General features: G+C 44.1%; 1 protein-coding gene across 1 annotated transcript; it reads left to right on the top strand.

Annotated features, from left to right (window-relative positions):
* Positions 1-342: 342 nt before the first annotated feature.
* Positions 343-22520, top strand: p4hb (prolyl 4-hydroxylase, beta polypeptide). Its single transcript, XM_083655492.1, has 11 exons — positions 343-656; positions 2340-2546; positions 6805-6938; positions 8868-9005; positions 11340-11444; positions 12187-12312; positions 12529-12729; positions 14511-14631; positions 16980-17161; positions 18431-18547; positions 20846-22520. The coding sequence occupies exons 1-11, from the start codon at positions 515-517 to the stop codon at positions 20915-20917; spliced, it is 1545 nt and encodes a 514-aa protein (XP_083511618.1). The 5' UTR covers positions 343-514; the 3' UTR covers positions 20918-22520.
* Positions 22521-23738: the final 1218 nt, after the last annotated feature.

Raw genomic sequence — 23738 nt, 5'->3', positions numbered from 1 at the left:
AAATCATGTAGCCTTATTCATGGCCCCTCCCTCCCTCCCACAAAGTCCATCAGTTTCATGAGATTGTATTTTATAACAATTATGTCAGTCACAAAAGATATGGGTAAACCCCATTCCGCGCATAAAAAGCTAGATAAGCTGTTACACGTCACGTCTATCGAGGTTTTCATAATGCTCACTCACATCTGCATGATGAGTTGATGCAGTGGTTGACGCCAGCAGTAAACAGGAGCTTGGCGGATTCACTTCCAGGTGGCGCGCGCTGCGGTCCAGTCACATTTCAACACGAACAGCTTTCGGCCTGATAAATGCGCATGCGCACTAGGGCTGACCCCTCCGGTTTCTGCGCGCAATGCCACGTTAGTAGCGTTAGACACAAATACCAGCCACTCTCCTCACCGAAACAAGGAATTGGAACAAAACTTTGGCGTCATTTTTCAGCTAAAGCTTAGAGACAGCCGTGTCTACGACTCCCTTTTCTGTCAGAAAGCATAACTCGACCGTAACGCTAACTATGTTGAAGTTGTTCCTACTCTGTACATTGGCTGTGGCCAACAGCAGGGCTGAGGTCGCTGAGGAAGAAGATGTCCTGGTGCTGAAGAAAAGCAACTTCGAGGAGGCACTGAAAGCTCACCCCAACATCCTCGTTGAATTCTGTAAGTATAGAATCAAAATCTCTAATCATTTAGCTAGCTTGGTACGTGGGAGGCCGGTTGCTGCAGGCTGTCCCGGCTGACCAGTAGCTGGCTAAATCAGCGTAACGTTAGTGTTAGCGTTAGCTAAAACTTTGACACTTTGGCTGACAAGTTGCTGCTGTTGGTACAAGCTATTCTGTTTCTGCTGCCAACACGGCTAACGTTAACGCTAGCTGACTGCCTTTGCTAGCAGCAGTAGCTGTAATAGTGTGAGCTAACGTTAGCTTGCTGGAATACAACAATGCTACCGGTGTACCATACCACTGAAGTTAGTTAAATGCCGACCGTTAGCTAGCGGCCTGTGCTAGTACTGCGATTTGAACCACACTGTATCACGACTAAAATTAGCAGCCATTCCCAAACTTATGATGTGTACAATAACGATAACGTAAGCAGCCATCCTCACCGCCTTGTTTCACAGCTAGCTCCTGTTGCATTAGCGTTAAGTTACACGTTGTTGCTCGATCATGTCCTCGTTCCGTAAATCCACGATTTGATTGTAACAGATGATCTTGCATTGTGAAACATTGGCCAGTGTGTGTGCAATATCATGGAAGCTGTCAAGATCACGCAGTCATACCATATTTAACGTTATGAATTTGTCTGAATGAAGTCAATGAACACGCATAGATTTGCATGACGTGTGCCTTTATCAGGAGATAGTGTTACTTCAGTTTCGATTACTCGTTGTGGTTTCCTGGTGTTCACTTGTCTGGTGTCAGTATTTGTGTAACTTGGTCTTCCAAATATTAACTTGTTGGGATGTGCCATCTATAGTGTTTAGGCAGTTCTAATCTTAAAACAAGTAATTTCCCCAATATTAGTGTTTCACGTGTGTCGTGTGATAACAACACTATCTTTTGAAGGACCACTTTGTAGCCTGCAGGCCTATCCCGAGATACTTTGGTTAAACTATTGACCTATTCAGAGCTATGTGGACCAACCAGAGCTGGCCATGGGGAAGCTTATCCAATGAGCTCAAGAGGGGAGGGTTGTATGTATTCCTTGTTTGGCCCACGTATGGTGTTTCTCAGCTGGGCGGGACCTTGGTGGGGGGTTGGATGCGGAGCTAGGATGACGACGTGTACTTTGCAAGTTGATCTGTACGTTTGATTGGAATGGGGAAGTTTTGTTGTCTGTAAAATATTGACGTGTTGCTATGACAGGAGACTATTTGGAGACTAATTGCTTAGGTGATAAGCTGTATGAAATGGCTGTTTAGACTTTGGACATACAACTGGGAACCATGGCTTTTAAGTTAGACGTTTTTCAGTCATTGCATGCATCTATCATCTGTGCCCCCTCCCCCAAAGCCACAGGAGATTAATTATGGCCTTTTATGAAGCAACCTGCTCTGATCACTAGGTTGTGCATTAATTAATGAGTTTCTTTAAATTTGCCAGTCAAACTAGTCCTGTAAAAATGCCACTATAACCTCACTCAAAGCTAACTGGAACTCAACATGTATTTTGCTTTGCTTTGTTTGAACAGGGCCATGTCTTGGTCATAGCACTGTTTTTGTGTGTTTTGTGTATTTGATTTGTTTTGTAACAATATTATCAACTCCCTTGATCAGGTTTACCAAGCAACAATGAAGCAAACCTCTATATCTATCATGCTAAATGTTTGTGTCCTCACCTACAGATGCTCCATGGTGTGGTCACTGCAAGGCCCTGGTCCCAGAGTATGCCAAGGCTGCTGGCATGCTGAAGGCCGAGGGTTCAGAGATCCGCCTGGGTAAGGTTGACGCCACAGAGGAGACTGAGCTGGCCCAGGAGTATGGCGTCCGGGGATACCCCACCATCAAGTTCTTCAAGGGAGGAGAGAAGGAGTCACCCAAAGAGTATTCAGGTGTGCTTGAGTGTTTTTCATCAGTGCAGATTTGCATTGCTTAACCATCTTAAAAGTTACATTCATGTTTTTACCGGATATGATCATCTGTTTGTGTACTTCATTGTTTTTCTTTACACACACACTCAAGTTTTATGTCAACAGGTCACTTCTAAATTACAATTTCAATATTATAATGTTCAGTCTGTCTTGCGTATGCCAAAGGGGCAGGCGAGGCCGAGCTGCAGGGTGGGCGAGCCTAGGAATTGAGCGGGCGAGATACCTAGTACAGTATACAATTGAGTGTGGACTTTGTTTGTCTGTTTGTTTCAAGTTCTGTGTTCAGCCACAGCTATGCCGTTTTACGTGCAATCAAGCTGAAACCTTCAGGATTTGTAAAGGGCACCCGTGCGGGTGACCTGACGGAGCCTGATTTTCTAATTAGGCTAATTAGCTAATGATGTGATGTCATCAGTGATGTAATCAGTGATGAGGCTGAGCTACAATCGAGCCTAGGCATCGAGCGCACATAGATGCTAGTCGGGAGATGCTGAGTCATCATCATCATCATATAAAAGGGAACAAGTGGGCTTTGTCTGTTTGTTTGTTTGTTTAAATTTTTGTCCCACTGATGATGTCACAATGTCTATGCTGCGAAAAAGCAAGCTCCATGGGCCAGAGGCTGCGCAGCGTCCGAGCTGCGTATGCGAGCTGCAGGGCCTCGTGGGTTGACATCATAACCAGCAAAACAGTAATGGCTGCCTCCGTGGCTGTCCGCCTCGAGCTGTAATGTCAACGTTCATCGAGTTTAAAGTTAAACAGCCATAAAGTGCAGTTATTGCAGAAATAGACTCAATAACAACAATTAATAAATAAGTACAGGAGTATACAACAGCAGAGTTTCTCGGCAGAAAATATGTTTAGACGTCTAGTAGAACAAAATGAAATGTGAGTTCACGTGACCGGCTGGTTTACCAGGCTACTCCACACCAGCGTGTGGCAAACACCCAGCAGGCTGCTGGCAGCAGCCACAGACGGTGAGCCGCGGAGCTGAGAGCTTGTGTTGTAAAAATGTGAAGAAGAAACTAACATCATTTTTTTTTTTTTTTTTTCACCCCAATGCGAGTACAAGTGTTCAAGTGAATTCAACTCATGAAGTAGCAGCAGTGACAGATACACACACAGCTCACCTAGATGAGTAGCTTGTTCAGAGCAGGATAAACAGGGAGAAGTCCGCTACAATGTGATGAGCCCATCTGAATAAATGACCAAATATATAATATCCACGCTCCGTGTCTACCTCGATGGCTGCATTCGGCTGAGAGCAGTTAAATGAAAAATCTGCACTGTCGGGACAGCTGAAGAACTCGTGTTTCCTTCACGGTGGGAAAAAGGGAGAAACAGACACAAACAGAAGGCAAAAAACAGGTATTGAGCCAACGAATATCTCCTCTTGTCAACTGTACGCTGTCACCGGTAACGCCTGTGTAACTTGTCACGAGTTTTTAATAACCGGTGGGAAAATGTCCACACCGTGGCAAGCCTAATCTTAAGCAGACTTTAGTGAATGGGAGACTTTTTCACAATGAACTGATGTAATCTAATCTTGGATCGATAATATCTATTCAATTGAGCTATTATCTAACACAGGGCACATAGATGATGCAGATAATCAGATGATTGTTTTCTGAAGGCCGCCATAGCCAGACCCTAATCACTTCCTTTATCCTTGTAATATGACTTGCATAGCAGCATAATGAGGAAGTCAGCCAATGAGCTTAACACTTATACTCCACATGGTTGTGACGGAATGTGGGCGGAGCCCCCCCCTTCCCGCACGTTCTTCCCATGCTCTCGCTCAGCCCAGCCTAGCTGTGAGATGTGCAGTTCCTCACGTTCCCTCCTCTCTGCTGGCCTATGTGTGGAGGGAGGAGGGAGTTTTGGGAAGGGTTTTGTGGGCCTGACTCCCATCCAGCTTCCAGCTCACTACACTTATTATCCCACTCGCTGGCGCTGCGCACGTACAAGACCACAGGCACAATCACTTTGACAAATGTATGCCTGGTCTCGTCTTTAGTGTCTGGATTGGTTATAGATTGGCCCAATCTATAACATGCAAGTCGATCATAAGTCCAATTTAATAGTAACTATCTTACTTATTGGGTAAAAGTTTTTCTTCTATATGTAATGATTTAAAGCAGGGGTACCCAAACCTTTTTAGGATGAGAGCTACTTACAAAAAAATAAAACTAGTCGCAAGCTACCCCCCCCCCCTTGTCTCCCCCCACCCAGTACATATTTAGCATATTATATTACCGGTATTTATTTAGCATTATTTAATGATGTTATAATGTTCATTCAATACTTTAGATACTGAGTTAGCTATACATGAGTGGGATTTACTTTATGCATAAAAAATAAAAATAATACATTTTGGATTTCTTTGACGAGCTACTTATTGATGGCCTGAGATCTACCGGTAGATCATTATCTACTTATTGGGCACCCCTGATTTAAAGAATACCACAGCATGGTGCTAGGATTTTCAACTCTGAGTCCAAAATTGACAAATGAGCAAAAAGTTCCACATAGACACATTGTCATCAAAAGTCTAAAATCTAAAACCTATTGAGCAAAAATACATTAAGTGGTAAGTGCTACAGTATCTGTTTGTGGGCCTATTCTTGATCTCCATTTTTGCTGTGTACATAGCTTTCAAAATGTGCCTTTCACACCAGTAGATTTATGAAGGGTGTGTATACATATTTAAGTTGACCACAGTAAAGGCAGTGCAGTGCACTTAAACATGTGTTCCACTGTTTGAGTTGTGGTTTGCTCCATCCGACTGAGTCAGGATTACGTGACTTGAGCCATGTTCAAACCAGTCGGCAAGCTCTGCCCCGTTCCCAGGAAGATGTCTTTGTTTAAGTTGTAATTCCTCGAATGGCCACTTGAGGCAGGGCTCAGAAGTCCTGTCGTTCCTGTTAAATGCCCCACTTTGTAACAGTAATTAAGCATCTTTACAGCCTGGGCCTTAACGCGGTTTTGGTCTTTATAGCTAATTAATTTCACCTTTTCATAACAACTGTATTCATAGCTTTCAAGGGGCGTTACGTGCTGCCGGGAACGCCCACCTGGCGGTCAAAAAAAAAACTTGTTGATTCCGTTGCCTGCGAGTCGACTCACGCTGTTTGTTCAGCCAAAGTGCCGCATAGCCTACCTGTTGTGCTATCGGTTGCACTAAACCGACGAGGAGACACGCCTGGCTTGTGTTTTACAGAATCCCGTCGGAGAAAGAAAGGAGGAGGTTGTGGATTTGTGCGACGTGGTTCAGTCGCTGGGCAGGGGGAAAAAAATTGCTTTTTTTTCTACCATCAAAGTACACACGTCTTTGCTCTTTGCGGCCAACATTTCATCAAAGGTAAGCTCAAGTAACGTTACAATAATGATTAATACCCCGTTAACGTTACTTGAGCTTACCTTTGATGAAATGTTGGCCGCAAAGAGCAAAGACGTGTGTACTTTGATGGTAGAAAAAAAAGCAAAAAAATGTTGCCCCCAGCGACTGAACCACGTCGCACAAATCCACAACCTTCTCCTTTCTTTCTCCGACGGGATTCTGTAAAACACAAGCCAGGCGTGTCTCCTCGTCGGTTTAGTGCAACCGATAGCACAACAGGTAGGCTATGCGGCACTTTGGCTGAACAAACAGCGTGAGTCGACTCGCAGGCAACGGAATGAACAAGTTTTTTTTTGACCGCCAGGTGGGCGTTCCCGGCAGCACGTAACGCCCCTTGAAAGCTATGAATAGGGTTATTTTTCATATAACTCGCCCGTTTGGAGTAAAATAGACCATAGAAAAGGGGGTGATTGACAGGTCACCTGTCCAGTGACTGCGCAGCTTGCCAATCACAGACCAATAGCAGGCGGAGCTGCGGCTCTGGGAAAGCCCCATCTCAAGCGAGCTGCGCAAGCACTCAACCCATTCCCTCCCACTCTGCTGAGGAAAAGTCAAGATGGCGACGGCCAACGAATCAACTCCAAATGGTAGCCCAAAATCAATGCGATAGCTTTGTCCATATTGTTTAGGTCAGTGGTTCAAACACTTCAGAAAGTATATCCTCCTGCTATAATATGTACTGAGCCTGATCACTGATCACTTGGTTCATGTGTGATTGAAATCATTAAGGTTTAACCTTGGAACAAGACAATTTCTCACACATTAAGTGCTGCCTGTAGCTGCACTGGTACTTAAGCTACTATCTTTGTTTTCTTGCAGCTGGCAGACAGGCAGAGGACATCATCAGCTGGCTGAAGAAGCGCACAGGACCGGCCGTGGCCACCCTGGCAGAGGTCACCCAGGCAGAGTCTCTCATAGCTGACAGCGAGGTGGCAGTTATCGGCTTCTTTAAGGTGGGACACTGACCTCTCAAAGTTTTCCAATAGGCTTCCATTTAAGCTACAATATGTAACACTTCAGCAATATATAAAAATTAGTAGGCCACTGCTATTTATTAATCTTCTTACATTATCCCAATTGTTTCCAACAATGTTCAAACCCAGAGAAAGCTGTAATTTTATTCAAGGACATGGACCGTGTATTTTGGTCGCCTGTCAACGGAGATCTGTTTCTAGACGTGACTCAGCGGGTAGTTTGCATATTAAAAACACTCCATGTTCTTAACATTAGCGAGCGGCACGTTGGCCCAGTGGTAGTGCTGTTGCCTCACAGCAAAAAGGTCCTGGGTTCGATTCCCACCTGGGACGCTGAGGGTGTGTCCCCATTTCCATGTCCTGAGTGCGTACGGTCCAGGTGGCGTCGTCAAAAAAGGGCCTTTCTGTGTGGAGTTTGCATGTTCTCCCCTTGCTCCCCTGGGGTTTCCTCCAGATACGAACTCCCCGCTAAAAAAAAACTGGGGAGAAAAAACCCCATTAGCGAGTGAACTAGCTGGCCAGCTAGCTTGCGCTGCCTGTCACTGAGGTAAATGAGTGGGAGGAGGGGGCAGGGGTTGTGCAGGTAAGGATGCCTAGCTGGCCATTTTCAAGTTGTGCTTTGTGAATACAAAGTAACTAGGGCTGCACGATAAATCGATTTTGAATCGTAATCAAATTATTTAGTTAGGACGATGTTAAAAAAATGAAAATCGTCAAATCGATTTTCACTTTAGCTATGGTAATTACAGTACGGCGGCTCTCTCTCATGTATGCGTGCTGCTTACTCGCTCGTCTCTTCTCCCCGCTGTAGTCTCTCTGAAGGCCGTGGCCAGTGGTTACTATACTAAAGACAGCAGCGCAACAAACTTATTTCAACACCTTCAAAAAAAGCACACGGAGTGTGAGCAGCATGCTGCACTGCGGGTTGCACAAGATAAGAGCCACGACACACACGAACACAGACGTTACCACCGAACAGTGAAATGTTGCCTTTAGGACACAACAACAAAACAACACGTGAGGCCACCGAGTAGCTTACAGCCTCTGGCTGTAACGTTACCAATGTCAGCCTGACTCACCCGGTCTGTCTGAATTCCCTCCTACTGCAGTTCCCCGCGTACCTGTTGTGATAGATATAACTCCGAGCGCGGGTGGTCGCTTAGCTCTAGACACTGCTAATATAATTATGTCACGGAGGCAGACTTTACTTTACTTTATTGCATTTAGCAGACGCCTTTATCCAAAGCGACTTACAACATATTACAGCATGGCACAGAAAAATACAACAATAAACCAGAAACAGGAGCATAGAATACAACAAATCAATTTTCGGAGGGGCCCAGGTGTAGCCCGAAAAGGTGGGTTTTTAGTCTCCGGCGGAAAATGGCTAACGACTTGATGCAACATAGGCTTTACTGTGGAACACACACACTACAGGCACGAGTCACCGCGATCAAATCCACCAGTGTCAAGTGACTGCAGGTTAGCAAGCAACAGCCAGGAAGTTAGGCATAGCAGTGCAAAGCTAAAACAGGAAGTTGGGTTGTTCTGCCTTCAGAGTAATAACATAAATTGTCACTTATGAGAAGATTTTTTTTAGCTCTGCAGGGCAACAAATGGTTAGAGAAGTATAATAGTATTAAAAAAATAGAAAATCGAATTTTCAGGTAAAAAAAAATCAAGAGATTTTATTTTTAGGCAAAATCGTACAGCCATAAAAGTAAATACAGGAAGTTATTTAACGGGGGCATTTGAAAGCCCCTGTCATTCCAAGGACAACTTTAGATTTTTTACAGGCGTTTTCCCCTGAGCCCCCGCTAATTTCTCACTCTGCCTCAGAGCATCTCAAGTGACATAGTGTAATTACTGCTGCTTCATGGTGAATAAGTCTCCACATCTCTGTTGTAGGATCCTGAGTCTGTGGGTGCCAAGGCCTTCGAGAAAGCAGCTGAATCTATAGATGAGATTCCTTTCGCCACGGCTTCTGACGATGCCATCTTCTCCAAGTTCGAGGTGTCCAAGGATAGCGTTGTGCTCTTCAAGAAGGTGACTTTAAATTCTTGGTTTAACTTCTACTGTATTCCTTTTCAACATACTGTGTGTGACACACAAGCACATATAACGGACATGCACTAAATTACAAATCTAAATCTATATTGAGACCTATGGATTTGCTGTGGTGTTAATCATATCTCTTGTGACACACGTTTTTCAAAAACAAGATGGTTCTTCTCACTGACTCTCATTGTTATCCTAAAGTATATAAATAGATTATTTATGGTTTTACGAATCCCTTTTTGATCATGAGCGAAGCCCCCTCTCACGTGCCGTGAATCTGGGCATATAAAGGCAGGCTGCTGAAGACAGCCCAGTGATATATCATGTGCACCCCACTCTCAGCCAGGTAACATGATGCTGTCGACCTCATATTTTACAGCAGTTGAGTATACCGCTCCCCGTTGCTAATCTAGGTCCTTTGGACTTGTGTGCAGTGATGTCCATGAATGCTGTTGACTCGTGCCAGCTTTTGGGCCTAATGCTTGACTTATAGATCACTTCTATATTTGAAGCTAATACCTGTATGGTTAACAACTGTGTATGGACGGTGATGATGCGTCCTTTAAACAGCCCTCAGTACTTGTGGGCAGTGGATGGATGAATGGCAGCTGAATGCCTTGGTGTTTTTTCTCAGCTAGACTCAGCAGTCTTTTCACTCTTCCTGCGCCTCATTGCTAAATTTACCCAAGGCCTGTGATTGATGTGACAGAGGTGATGCTTGTCTTTACCCTGGATATTGACAGCACCATCTCTTGCAGAGTGGGTCAGAGATCATTTAGGGTTTCTTACCGACAAAACCATATCTCAATCAGCATGTGGATTCGGCTGAAATAGGTGAAGGTCCACTCCAGAGTGTGTCCAGTGTCCACCCATAAGTGGTAAGCAAATTATTAATGTGAAGGGTTTGAGGAAATTAACCCCATAAATGCTTCCCAATATCAGTTCCCAATAGAAAATAAAACCAGTTTCGATATGATGGTTCCTCAACTCTTAAGGTGTTTCACAGAACAAAATGGTGATTCAGCAAGAACTGACAACATTTTAAACTTCTTAACCTGTTCCCATGCTCAGTCCCTCCTTCGCTAATGAGTTATAGATGAGTTTCCTTCATCATGGCACCTGGACAAATGCCCTGCCCCGCCTCCCCCCCCCTCCTGCTGCCACCATTGTGTGGCTCGTGATCCGGGTTCGTAACCTTATCCTGGCACAAACACCGCTGACATGTCGGCTCCGTGCCCACAGTTAAGCAAAGCCTCCCAAAACACGGGCTTGTTTTTCATAAACAGCTGGGGTTCTTTGTAGGGATGGGCAGGAGTACTCGGGTACTCGAGTCTCGAATACTCGTTCATAACATTACTATTTGAGTAACGTTTCTACTATTTGACTACTCGCATTTTAACGACGCAGGGGTAAATCCCCGATGCTAATAAGACTGGCACATGCTTCTCCATAATGCAGGCCTATGTGTGAACAGCCCCTACACAGCAGATTACCCCTGCTCTATCATTACCATAGTAATAAACAGATATTCTCACAGGCCTACAGCCTACGATAGTTTAACATACCCAAATATTGCTTGTTTCCCCTCGGACATATTTAAAAAAGACGCTATTATTATTATTTTTATTTTATTTTTATTTTTTATTGATAGAACAATAATATGCAAACAAGACAAACAGGCTCAGACACAGGAAAAGAAAGGGGAAAAACATACATACATCATTAAAAGACGCTATTATTATTAATTGTGTTAATAAACAAGTACTCGAGTACTCGTTCACCAGTTAATGAGAGTACTCGAATATTGAAATTACTTAAAATGCCGATCCCTAGTTCTTTGACTTGTTTACAGTATTACAATTGGGATTAGGGCTTGACTTTCATTGCCTTGGTCACTGGTCAGTATTCCCCTCCTCCCCCACCCATCCACCTTTTTCACTGGTCAGTATTCCCCCCCTCCCCCAGCAATCCACCTTTTCCCTTTGTGTGCCAGGAAAAGCTGCCTGGCACAATGTTTATCCTTGCTATTCTTAACACCCAATAAAACGTGTTTGGCCTACTCGCTCTTTCTTCAGCTGGGGGGTTACCAAGGGATTTTACATGGTTTGTTTGGTAAATCTATGTTAAGTTTGATGTTCAGGGGGGTTCATGTCATCCCCCCTCTCTCTCTCTACATTTCCTGTGTACCTACTGTCCTATCTAATAAAGGCAAACATTCTACAACAAAAACAGGCACACTAGACAGGACACCAGCTGGATGGGTAATATTTGAATTTTGTCGCACCTAAAAGTTTCCATGTTTTTCTTTTTTTCTCTCCACAGTTTGACGAGGGCCGCAATACCTTTGATGGAGAGCTGACCAAAGAAAACCTCCAGGCTTTCATCAAGGCCAACCAGCTGCCTCTTGTCATTGAGTTCACTGAGCAGGTAATGGTTGAGGCCATGCACATTTATTAACTCGCATGACTTCCTGCAGCTTTGTGCTGTCTTCTCAAGGGAGAAAATAATAATAATAATAATAATAACTTTATTTATAGAGCACCTTTCACAGACCGAAATCACAAAGTGCTTTACAAAGCAAAAGAAAATACAGAGAATACAAATTAGAATCGAGAATAAAAATAGAGGTCACTGAACTAGTGTTCAGGACAGTAAACAAAACTGCAAAATATCCTACACAATACAAATGGACCACGTTGTTAAAGATACATCTTTAAATAAAACATCAACAATCAACAATCAACAATCTTTGAAAGCCTCTCTAAACAGGTGAGTCTTTAGAAGGCGTTTAAAGGACTCCACAGAACCAGCCGATCTAAGGGGCGGAGGCAGGCTGTTCCACAGTTTAGGGGCCATGGCCTCAAAGGCTCGGTCGCCACGGGTCTTGAGGCGTGTCCGAGGAACCTGAAGCAGGTTTAGATCATTGGATCTGAGGGAACGAGCAGAAGTAAGGGGGTGAAGTAGGTCCGAGATGTAAACAGGTGCCTGAGAGTGTACAGTAGTGCTTTGTAGGTGAGGGTGATGATTTTGAACTGGAATCTATAGGCAACAGGTAACCAGTGAAGTGACTTGAGTACCGGGGTGATGTGACAACTCCTGTTGCAGGCAATACCCTGTTCCTTGTTCTACTGTCATATGTATTGTTCTGTTTTGTTTTGTTTTTTTGCAGACTGCCCCTAAAATCTTTGGTGGAGAGATCAAGTCCCACATCCTCATGTTTCTGCCCAAAGCTTCGTCAGACTTCCAGGACAAAATGGACCAATTCAAGAAAGCCGCAGAGGGATTCAAGGGTCAGGTGGGTGGACTGTCTGAACGCAACAGAGTTGCAGTTGACTGAGCTTTTTAGTATGGCTTTTAGTATAGTATACCAACGAAGTGTGACTCATGCATTCATTCAGTTTGCATTCCACACACATCTTAAATCCTATGGCTTTGCTCAGAAGAGATATTTTGAGTTCTGGTTCAGATAAAGTCGAATACTAACCACCTCACCAACATCTCCCCTGTCCAGATCCTGTTCATTTTCATCGACAGCGATGTGGACGACAACCAGCGCATCCTGGAGTTCTTTGGCCTGAAGAAGGAGGAGTGCCCCGCCATCCGCCTCATCACCCTGGAGGACGAGATGACCAAGTACAAGCCCCAGAGCGAAGACATTACGGCCGAGGGCATCACCAAATTCTGCACTCTCTTCACTGAGGGTAAACTCAAGGTGAGAACGAGCGGGGCGAGTACGTATGGCAGCGCAACTCTTTCTATGACTTTGTGAGTGACTAATGTTGAGATAATAAGTGTGACATAGCACATGTGGGACACTTTTACCCAAACCGCTGGGGGCATGCATTTTATTATGTCTGGGTGGCCACTAGGCTTGGGCGGTATTAAGGTATACCCGGGTATTTGGAAATCCCGACGGTATGATTTTCAAATACCGTTCAATACCGTCAAAAATACAGACGCTCCTCTTTCTATTAAATTGAATGATGGAGAATGAGATGCTGCATTGAGGTGACGTTGTAGTGCACAGCACCTGTCAGTAGAGGGCAGTCTATTGGTGGAACAGGCAGAGGCAGCACTGTGCGCAGGCGCAGCTGAGCTGAAAGCTGAGAGAAAGATGGCGGCTGGACTCTTAAGCCCAATTTATGCTTCGTCTCTCGACACCTTTGATACCGACGTCGTCATATTTTGTCGCGCACTGTGATTGGCTAGAGCGAGAGTTCCGTCAGTGTAGCGGTGTCCTGACAGCCAGCCTGCCTGGGCGAGCAGCCTCCTCCACCGGGAAAAACAGAGCGGACATGTGGGAGGAGTGGAGGTCTGGAGGAGCGGAGAGATTCTTTGACAATAGAGCGAGACGTTGTCTGTCAAAAGAGATGCGGGTAGATAAAGATACGAGGGTCCGTGGCAATTTTTTGCATTTAGGAGTCGGGCAAGATGTTTTGATAGTGATTTGAACTCATTGAACTCAAGAAGAAGCCGAAAATATCTAACAGCCGTTAAACGGAGAGGAGAGACGCTACTGCTGGGAGGAGGGGGGAGGGTCCCTGTTACCGTGGAGACAACTGAAAGCTGTCGCTGAAGTATACATTAAAAAACGCTGTGCGACTATTTTATTTCTGTCGAGAGACACTTATCAAAAGTGTTCAAGCGCCCTACCATAAATTCAGCTTTAGCCTAAATATATATATATATTTTAGGTCTATTTATTGTTATTTTCCATAGGAACGAAAAGCGTGACGTCACACCCACCAAGAAATGCGGAACCTCGCGGTAGTTAACTAGTATGAGTTGTGCCAATACACTGCCAAACAAACGTTAATATCTCAAAAACTATACATCACATCGCTTATATTTTGACATTCTGAGTGAGAGCAGAATTAGCTCAAGAGTTTGATGTATAATATATGCATGTTGTGTTAAAGTTGTGTGAACTGTCGCAGTTTTTAAAATGTAAACCGGGTTAGCCGGCTAGAGTCAGACACTCAAGCTCATGCTCCATAGGGTCCCATTGCTGGTTCCACCCAGTGACGCGTTTTGTTTACCAAAATGCTGTTCGGCTGATCCCTTGTATACGCCATAGGCTACTCCTTTTTTTTAACCTTTTTAATAGGAGTGTTTCAAGCAACACTATATTGTTTAAGACCACTTTAAATACAGGCCTGCCCATAACGTTTAATTGCCATTCTCATAATTTGAGGACAATTGTGAACATTGTGCATGCAAAATAGTTTTCTGAAACATAGAAGTTGCAACCTTTTTTATTGCATATCCCGCTAATGAAACCAATACCGTATACCGGGGTATGAAGTCAGGAAGGTACAGTATGAAAAAATAGATACCGCCCAAGCCTAGTGGCCACAATGGGGGATCAAACCCGTAATCTGGTTAAAGTCATGCTCTATCCTTTGAGTTATAGACTTGAGAATGCTATGTCAGAATGTTGACATTGAAGAACCAGTACCATGAGTTTAACACTAAATATCTCTTCTCTCACAGCCCCACCTCATGAGCCAGGACATCCCTGAAGACTGGGACAAAACCCCTGTCAAAGTCCTGGTCGGCAAGAACTTCGAGGAGGTCGTCTTTGATGCCAATAAGAACGTCTTCGTTGAGTTTTGTAAGATCCTCTTCCTATCTCTTTAATATCGACAGCAAACATTGTCATCCTTAAGACCAGGGAGCCAGCAGACTTTGACCGTTGAATCATATAAAAAACAACAACAACAACATCATGATGCTAAATCGTTTAAGCTGAGATAGTAAACGGGGCAAACTATTCGGCAGCTGGCACTCTAGCTTAATTGCCCCTCATGTGTTGGAAACTTCTAGCTCCAGTGTCTGAAACTCGAATCGTACCCATCCGTTGCCCGTGCTAAGCCTTCTCCACATACCTAAGAGTTTATGCTAGGGCTCGATGAATGAATTTGTCATTGGACTCTTCACGTTTAAGATATATCGAGTTAAATATAGTTGTTGGAGGAGATTTACGTTGATCCACATCCAAATTTGCACTATGTTTGGAGGAATTTTCCATGGCTAATACAGCTCCTGATCAGTCATGCACAACGGAGTAGGCCTGTATTCCCTGAATGGTTAGGGGGGACTTTCCTCCAATCAAAGGGGAGCACGGGTATGAAGCTGCACGTGCCGTGCTCTGAGCGTGTTCGCCTGCTTCCAGCTCTGGGAGTGTGGGGATGGGAACACCTGTCTGAAACCTAACATCCACACACTATCAACCAGAGCTTAATTTAATGGGCTGCTGGAAAACTAATATACTATTCATACTGCTTTCTGTTGTAGGAGTTATGCTATAAACTGTATAGAACACATGCACACTACATTATTTTCTATTTCTGTGTTTGTGTCTTATGGGCATCAGAGTAAAAAATAACTGTGTTAAAGCAGCACAATAAATCGCCTCCATGAATAAACAAATGTAGCTGCCGTCTGCCGACATGGCATTTCCGCATCCAGTGGAATAATTTTGATGCGTCATTGTTTTTGTAGGCTTGCTGGAGTGCTTAACACGTTCACTGCCAATGGCGAGTTGACTCGTCAAACACAATCCAACCGTTCACTGCCAATGACGAGTTGAGACGTCAAAAAAAATATATATATTTTTTTTGACGGTGCTACGTGGATCAATGCCCCCCACGTCTCCTATAAAAATATTGGAGCCGGCGAACATGTACAACCCATTCCACGGACCCACTAAGTGGCGACAGTGCTCTCCACACTAGCAAAAGCAGAGCCAAAACTGTAGGGGAACGCGCGAGGAAACCATTCTCTACTGTAAAATGGATTGGCGAAAACGCTTTCACTTTCGCGCATTATCGCGCTGGGAGCTGGCGGTGGGGGATTCCAAAAATAGACTGGGTGGAAAACACACTTTGAAACACGCAGCATAAAGCCTAGAATCGCACAAAGCTTCATCAAAGCTCTCAAACCCAAGACACGAGTGAGCCCTATCCACACTCGCTGCCAGGGAGGGAGGCTGCTCAAACTCGCAGCAGCAGAACACTCGCTTGTCACAAACGCTGCTGAAAGCCATCAGACACGCCCACGGAGGGAGGAGTTTGAAGGAGAGGGCGTTCAGAACTATATTGTTTAGATGTCTGATCTCTCACTGATGCCAAAAATAAATGGTTAAAGTGACTGTTCTGCCTGTTTGATTGAATTTCACAAAACTGCGATTATCTCAGCTTTCAGTCTCAGACGATGAAACCATGCTGTACTCAACGGCTAATATCTACATAACTACTAACTCTACAAACTAACTCTTTTAGACAGAGAAAGCACACATTCTATTAGTACTTTTGTGAACTTTGTGTTCACAAATCAAAGCAGAAAATAATCCTCGGCTCTTGTAAAATGAGCCAGAATCCTCAAAAAAACCCTCTGGCAGAACCTACCTACAGTAAAAAAAAAAAAAGGCTGGCAGTGAATGTGTTAAGTTACTAGCTAGAAAAATCCCCTAATATATTCACAAACATTTTAAATTGTTTTCTGGGAAAATATCATTTGACATAATTTCACAGAATCCAGTTATTTTTGTGAGACATTGATTCTAAAAATGATATGGTGGCTGAAGGTCTTACAATCTCAATGGGAACAGAGTTGGGTGGTTTTCCTGAATGTCGTTATAGTTTGATATCAAAGCAATATGGAAGTTGCAAGAATTGTCCATGTCTCCCTAAATTGAAGATTGTGACAGATTGTGTCTGGAAACAAATGACAATGGGAGCAAAATGATTAATAAATGCTTAATGTATTTACATTTAGCCTGTTGTTAAGCTAGTGGCAACCATTTGATATGTTTGAGAGAATTAGCCAAAGGTCTTTCAGAGTGCTGCTAAATACATCACAGATCAGTAATCAGCCTATTTCTAAAGCCAAATGCATGATGCATTTTGTCAGTTAAATATGAAACACTTGCCCACTCTTGCTTTTTTTGTGCCATTCCAGATGCACCTTGGTGTGGACACTGCAAGCAGCTGGCCCCCATCTGGGACAAGCTGGGAGAGAAGTACAAGGACAGCGCTGATATCGTCTTGGCTATGATGGACTCCACAGCCAATGAGATTGATGCAGTTAAAGTCCACAGTTTCCCCACACTCAAGTACTTCCCTGCAGGAGCAGAGCACAAGGTGATGCCCTATTAATAGTATTGGCCCACCATTCCCAACACTGGTATCTCTGTCTTTCTAACCTTCAGGACAAGAAAGCATATTTTCACAATGACAAATTTTCCCAAAAAGGGAAGCAACCGTTTCCTAAACATATCAGCATGCCTTCCTTTATGATTCCATTTCTTGACACATCGTATCACCTCATAAAGGATCTTGGCCTTTTCTGTAAACATATCCACCTGTGCTGACTGCCCATCTATCCAACCATCCATCCATCTGTCTCTCCACCACCCTTAATATCAGCTTTCCTTTCTTCATTTCGTGGCATTATGCTTGTGAGTTATGATGATCTGGGTGCTTATTTTGATCTGTTAAAATAATTTCCATACGCGGTGCCCCAATATCATTAAGGCCTCTTGATTTAGCAGCGCCAACCACGTGCCGAAACCCGAGCCTGCTGGCCTAGCGAGTTACTCCACCGTTATTGTTGGTATTCGACCCTCCCTTGGTTCTATATAGATTCTTGCTTGATGACTTCACTCACTTGAGACTCCGCTCGCCATGCACCCGCCTCACCCCGTCACGTTCTTGTTTACCAGGCGTTCACATGCCAGCCTTAAGCTTTATAGACTGACGAGACGGAGGTCACGGTGGTAGAGTTCAGCAGACTTAAATGGGTGGTATGTACTGGGGACGCCCCTTATTAAGTCTGCGGTTTAGCCCATGACCCCTATGTCAGTGAAGCATGCCAGGAGGTGGCCAAGAAAGGATACAGCTGCAGTGGCGGCCATGAGGTACTTCGTGGCAGATTGTTACGGCCGTATTAAGTGACTAAGGTTAAAGGAGTTGAGTTGCAGGTATACCTTGGAAAATGGTCATTTGGCTGATCTGAAGGGCAGTTGGGCTGCTTGCTATTTCAATGCTAGATCACCTCTGGACAATTTGTTGGCTTCACACAGGTTATGGGCGCCTTTTAAAAACTGCACATTTAGGGATCAAAGACTAAACAGCATTTTGTGGAGTTTCCATTGAAACACATGGGTTTACACTTGCATTGTGGGCATTTTGCTGAAGATATAATGGCCAGACTGACTGAGCAAGATGGGCTACAGTGTTTTACTCAAGGGACACATGGCTGTTGATGGACACACATTTGGTGTTGAATCTACTCTTTCATCAAGGAACGCTCTTCGCAACAATATGCCTTTGTGTGTCGGACAGACGTGAATTTCGTTTCGAATAAAGCTCAAACTTGTACATTTATTCGAAATGACATCTGATCCACAGGTGATTGACTACAATGGGGAGAGAACACTGGAAGGCTTCACCAAGTTCCTGGAGAGCGGTGGCAAGGATGGCGGTGCACCAGCAGGGGACGACGATGACGAAGATGTGGACATGGATGTAAGCTATTACACAGTTACACACCTTACAGGAAGCACTACAATTGCAAGCCTTCATTTATAAAGAAATACACTTCTAGTCTGTCCCTTTCAAGCTTCTCAGGGAAACAGAAAAAAATTAACTTAGACATGACAATTGTATTTAGTACTGCTTTAGTGTTGAACCAGAAAATGTATGTATATCGAACATCACCTTTGGTACTCTAAAATGTCCACCAAGGCAATTAATGTTTGCATCTTGTATATTTGAAATCTCCTTTGGTGTTAAGTCTTTCGATAAAACTGTCCATGAGAGTTGAGAAACCAGATTTGGGTTTGAGTCTACATAGTGACACATACGCACGCACATTCTCTGAATGAAACCCTTGGAAGGATATTTGTCCTGAAAGCTACCCAAAATAGACGCATGGGGCCGACTCCCGTGAGGGTTTTAGGTTCTAACCTTGCAAATGACCCACTTTCTGGGTGGCCATGACAAACAAAACCCACTTCTCAGCAAAGCTTGGCGATAGAATAAAACCTCTTCTCCAGAAAGTGTGCCAGAATAGTGCCTTTCTTAAACCTGTTCAAAGTGCAAAATGAGCTTTTTGTTGCTCGATTTAAACGTGGTGGGTACGTGAATTGGATTTGCCCTCAGAATCGCACAACCAGGGTGGGAATTTAGTCGTTTTAGGGATGAGGCCATTTGGCCTTCAGCGTCGCATCTTTTTTTAGTGCACAAGGCCGCATGCCAGGGCACAAAGGCCGATCTATTGTCATCATGAAGACCGATTTTTCTGAAATGTGTGTTAAAATGAGCCAACTACACATCCTTTGCATAGGGCAGGTTACATTAAACTGAGATCAGATGCTTTTAAAGCAACTGACAGTAACAGGCTGGTAGCAGGGCACTGCCAAGGTGACCTTAGGGATCTCAGGGCATCACGGCCAGAGGGAGGGGCAATGGAGGCCATGGCCTCCTCCGTGTAATTCCCACCCTGCGCACAACCATATCATGAAAATGCAGTTTACCAATGTAAGTAGAGATTACGTGCCAAAACATGGCATCTATTTTGGTGAAAATTCCAATGCAAACAAATGCACCTTTTGTTTGAGGGTGGATTAGGGTTATAAAACAGGGAATGACCTCTGAGGAAAACATCAGTGTATCCTGGTGCTCAGGGGGTTAAAGATGCAGGGGGTGTGACACCTTGCTGTGTGCCAAGACCGTTGCTGCCTGGCTGCATCCAATGCCCAGTGGCGATCTTACTTAAAGCAGCCTGGGCCCTCTCTCTCTCTGCTAACATGCTCTACTCCACGCTAACACCACCGCCGCCACACCCCCTTCTCAGAAGTCTAATTGCAGAACAGCCGACTGCCGTCCACTAATGCCTGTTGCAGCTGTCGTTGGCGTTTTGCCGGGCGCTCCCCGGAGACCCGAGCCTGCAGATCAAGCTGGCACGTGCAGCGCTGCAGTCAACACTCGCTCCTTCCTGTGTCTGACTGACGCATCTCTTTGCCCCGCCCATCCTCTCAGCAGACATGAGTCTCTTTGCCCCGCCCATCCTCAGCAGACATGAGGCAATGGCCTTGCAAAACGAAGATGTCATACTATATGGTCCTCCTGGTTATGATGCGGTATTGATTACATGTTCTGAGTGACGAACGATTTTATTTGCTCAGACTAGGGCCTTTAAGTTCGTGTCATACCCTCCTGATGATTGCCAGTACTGTATATATACAGAGATCTTGGTAGGCAAGTCAGGTTTAAAGTCTCTTTAAAAAAATAACTACCGGTACCAACATTGTCATAATAATCATAATATAAAATGAATACATGATATCCCAGTAGGTCCCTCCATGAAAATATTTGGGAATGCACCTTGCACTTGTAATGCAACCAACATTGAAGCTTCATCTAGCTTCTCCAGTCATCTAGCAGTGGTTCTCAAACTGGGGTTCATGAAATAATAGACCCTTTTCGCGGGGGGCATTTTGTGTAAAAAACGCAGAAGAAACACAGGTACAAGCAAAACACTAATGAGGGTTTCAAAATTCCAATCATGGAAGTTGGAACTCAGTTGGTCATAGGCATTTTGAGGGTATCATGAGCCGAAATGTTTGAGAACCTCTGATCTAGAGACTCCTAGGAGACTGGTGACAGTAGTTTTTTACATTGAATGTATGAATTGTTCGTCTCACATGCAACTGTCAGGTCTGGTTTATGCTGCACCTAACAAGCTCTGACAGATTTCAACGTTTATTTCATATAACTCTCTTTACTGTATGTATTAATGTTCCTCTCCTCTCTGCCCTCCAGGGTATTGAGGATGAGGACCAGGACGAGGTCGAGGACTCCGATGGTGATGGTGAGGACCACGACGAATTATAAGAGTTGGCAGAAGAGAGAGGAGAGACGAGTCCTGCCCCAACACCTCCAACTGAGCGCCATCACCCCCTTCACTTCCTGTGGGACATTCCCTGTCCTGTGAACATTAATACTTCCCCCTTTAACTGGCTCTCAGTCAGTCAGCCGGCCTGCCTGCTAGCCCACCAGTCCAGTCAGTCAGTCCATCAGTGGTGTGGCAGGGCTTTCCGGGCCAGCCACCTCTCCAACCTCGTAACTTCTGGCCAGACTTGTCTCGTCCCACCTGGGGGAACTCAGTGGAACAGCGCACCACCTCTATGGGAGACCTCAATGCCTTCTCTACCAACCTCCATATCAACTGTTTGCCTTGTATATTTCAAACCAAATGTAAAATGGCATTGAGATATCCAGTTTTCAATTTTCTTTTTTGTTTTGTTTACTGCAATTTCCTATTGAATCTGCTCCCCTCCCCGCAAAAACACCCTGCCATTGTTCAGTATGGGTATGAGCTCATTTAGCGGGGGAACCTGTATTTGTAGGTAAGGGGGGGCTGCCAGTGTTCTTATCCCCCAGAGTTTTGCACGATGGTTTTGTAAGGACTGATCTCTCAGGGGACAAGGGGCCATCTTAAAGATATATTATTTTGTAACGCTTTCAGTAAAACACAATTCACTGAGCATGTCCAGTGTAACAAAAGGGACGCCCCCCAAAAGCAATATTGTGCATCTGTAGCTGAGACCTTTTTTTTCTTCTTTTTTTTGTGGGCAGGGTCTTACTTTGTTTTCACTGTCTTCATTCTATTTCCAAAATCCAGCTTTTCTCTCAGTTCATTCTCCTCATTTCAGCATGGCTACTGACTATTTTCTAAAAGAAGAAAGGGTTGACTTTTTTGGGGGGTGGGGGGGAGTCTTATTTTATTTAATTATATTATTTTCACTATAAAGCTTTTCTTTTTTAATTTAGGATTTGTCATATTTTTTTAGCGATATACCAGTGTGCCCAGCTGTAGCCAGTTGGCCTTGCTGGGGCAGAGTTGGCCCTTTGGACATGCTCTCAGACCTGGGATGTTTTTTTAGGAGCCTGGAACAGTTCTGATGGGTTGCACTGCATTCATGCCAGTCAGAGATTCATTGTGGTTACTAAATTAGGCAGAGATTGTTACTTTAAAAAGGAAAGTGTGTTTTCGTTAGGGTGGGTGTTGTGCGACACGTCGGTCTGAGAGACGTGTCCATTATGTCAGAAGAGGGGAGGGAACAGTTGAACAGCCCGCCCCTCACCCATACTGTACCTCCTGCACCCCTTTGGCTTTACCCAATGCCCTACTCCCCGCAGAGGTGTGTGTGTGTGTGTGTGTGAGAGTGTGAGAGAGAGAGAGAGAGAGTGAGTGTGGTATGCTGTGTGTGTGATGTAAAGCTTGCCTTGTGTGAATATGTGTGATAACTTGAATGACTGTTGTGATTGTACTGTGTGTTTGTGGTATTCTCCTGTTGTGTTTGGCAGGTAGGGGAGGGTTGAGTAGAGCAGGGTGATGGGATTTGACAGCTGTACAGGGGTGGGGAAAACTTAACAAAGCATTCCATCATATCCAATTTGATGTGGAAAAGTTAAATGGTGGCCAATAAACAAAAACGGTTTCAAAAAAATATATTTAAATTTGTGTTAACGTTTGTGTTCAGTTTTGTTGATTTTGAACTGTGACTCCATATTTCTGGTGATGGTAAAGATGAAACATGCATTACTTTTTCTTTTTTTGCCTTTATTTAACCAGGTTTGTCCCATTGAGAGCAAGGATCTCTTTTACAAGGGACACCTGGTCAAGAACAGCAGCAACACAAAGTTTCAACATTAAACACATACATTTGAATAACATTAGAATGATCAGATCAAACATTTGCATACAGACAGCCTGTTTTCAATAGATTTCACCATAGCTTTAAAACCATCCAGGGTTGCTCAGCTATAAGTTTTAAGATCAGACTGTAGGCTGTTCAATGCGGTGGGTGCAGAGAACCTAAAAGCTTTCTTCCCTAGTTCAGTTGGGACTTTGGGAAGAGAAAATCGCAGTGTCCTGAGAAGAGATTGTAATTCCCACATGTCAAACTGCAAACAGCTTTGAATGGATGTCAGAAATGGACCCACAGATGTGCCATATTGAAGGAAAAGCCCACCCAATCTTAGAATTTACAATTTACTTTTTCAGCCACACACAACCTAATAAGGATTTATGATGCCACACCAGTGTAGTGCCAGGACAATGGTATAATGGTAATGAATGGTAGAGTCTTAATTGCATTGAAATTAGCTCCAGGCTGAACCATGAGAATCACAGTCCTTACATTATTGCCACTTCACCCTATGGAAGAATACTGGGATGAGAACACATGTTCAGGATAAACTATCCCACCCCCACTCATTTCTGACCATAGAAAGTACTAGCAAATATTCACAAATATAGCCCAAACTCTTCCTTTCTCCTCGGAAATGTCCTATTTGAATACTCAGGGATGCAAACTAGTCACTTTTAGGCGACAGTCACCTTTTTTATCCCAAAATAGGGCACTTAAGTTAATGATTTCTGAGTGGTTTTGTCTGTCACTTTTTTCAGTCTGCATGAGTTTGCATCCCAGAATACTGAAAGTGGTTTTCCCCGTTGACACCTTGCTTCCTATCAGGAGCATGATGAAAACCATAGTCATTTGGAAATCACCATTACCCATCATCACATCAGGGACATACATAGTACATGACTGAGGAGACTTCCAGTCTGTTACGAAAGTTTACGTCAGTGCTGTTTATTTTCAACAGCCTGACAAGTCATATCACATCTCCCTGGCCCTGCAGTTGG

The sequence above is a fragment of the Poromitra crassiceps genome, assembly GCF_964638095.1.
Source record: "Poromitra crassiceps genome assembly, chromosome: 19".
NCBI classification, from domain to species: Eukaryota; Metazoa; Chordata; class Actinopteri; order Beryciformes; family Melamphaidae; genus Poromitra; species Poromitra crassiceps.
Note: the sequence above shows the minus strand (reverse complement) of the source record. Positions and strands in the feature narration are given on the sequence as shown.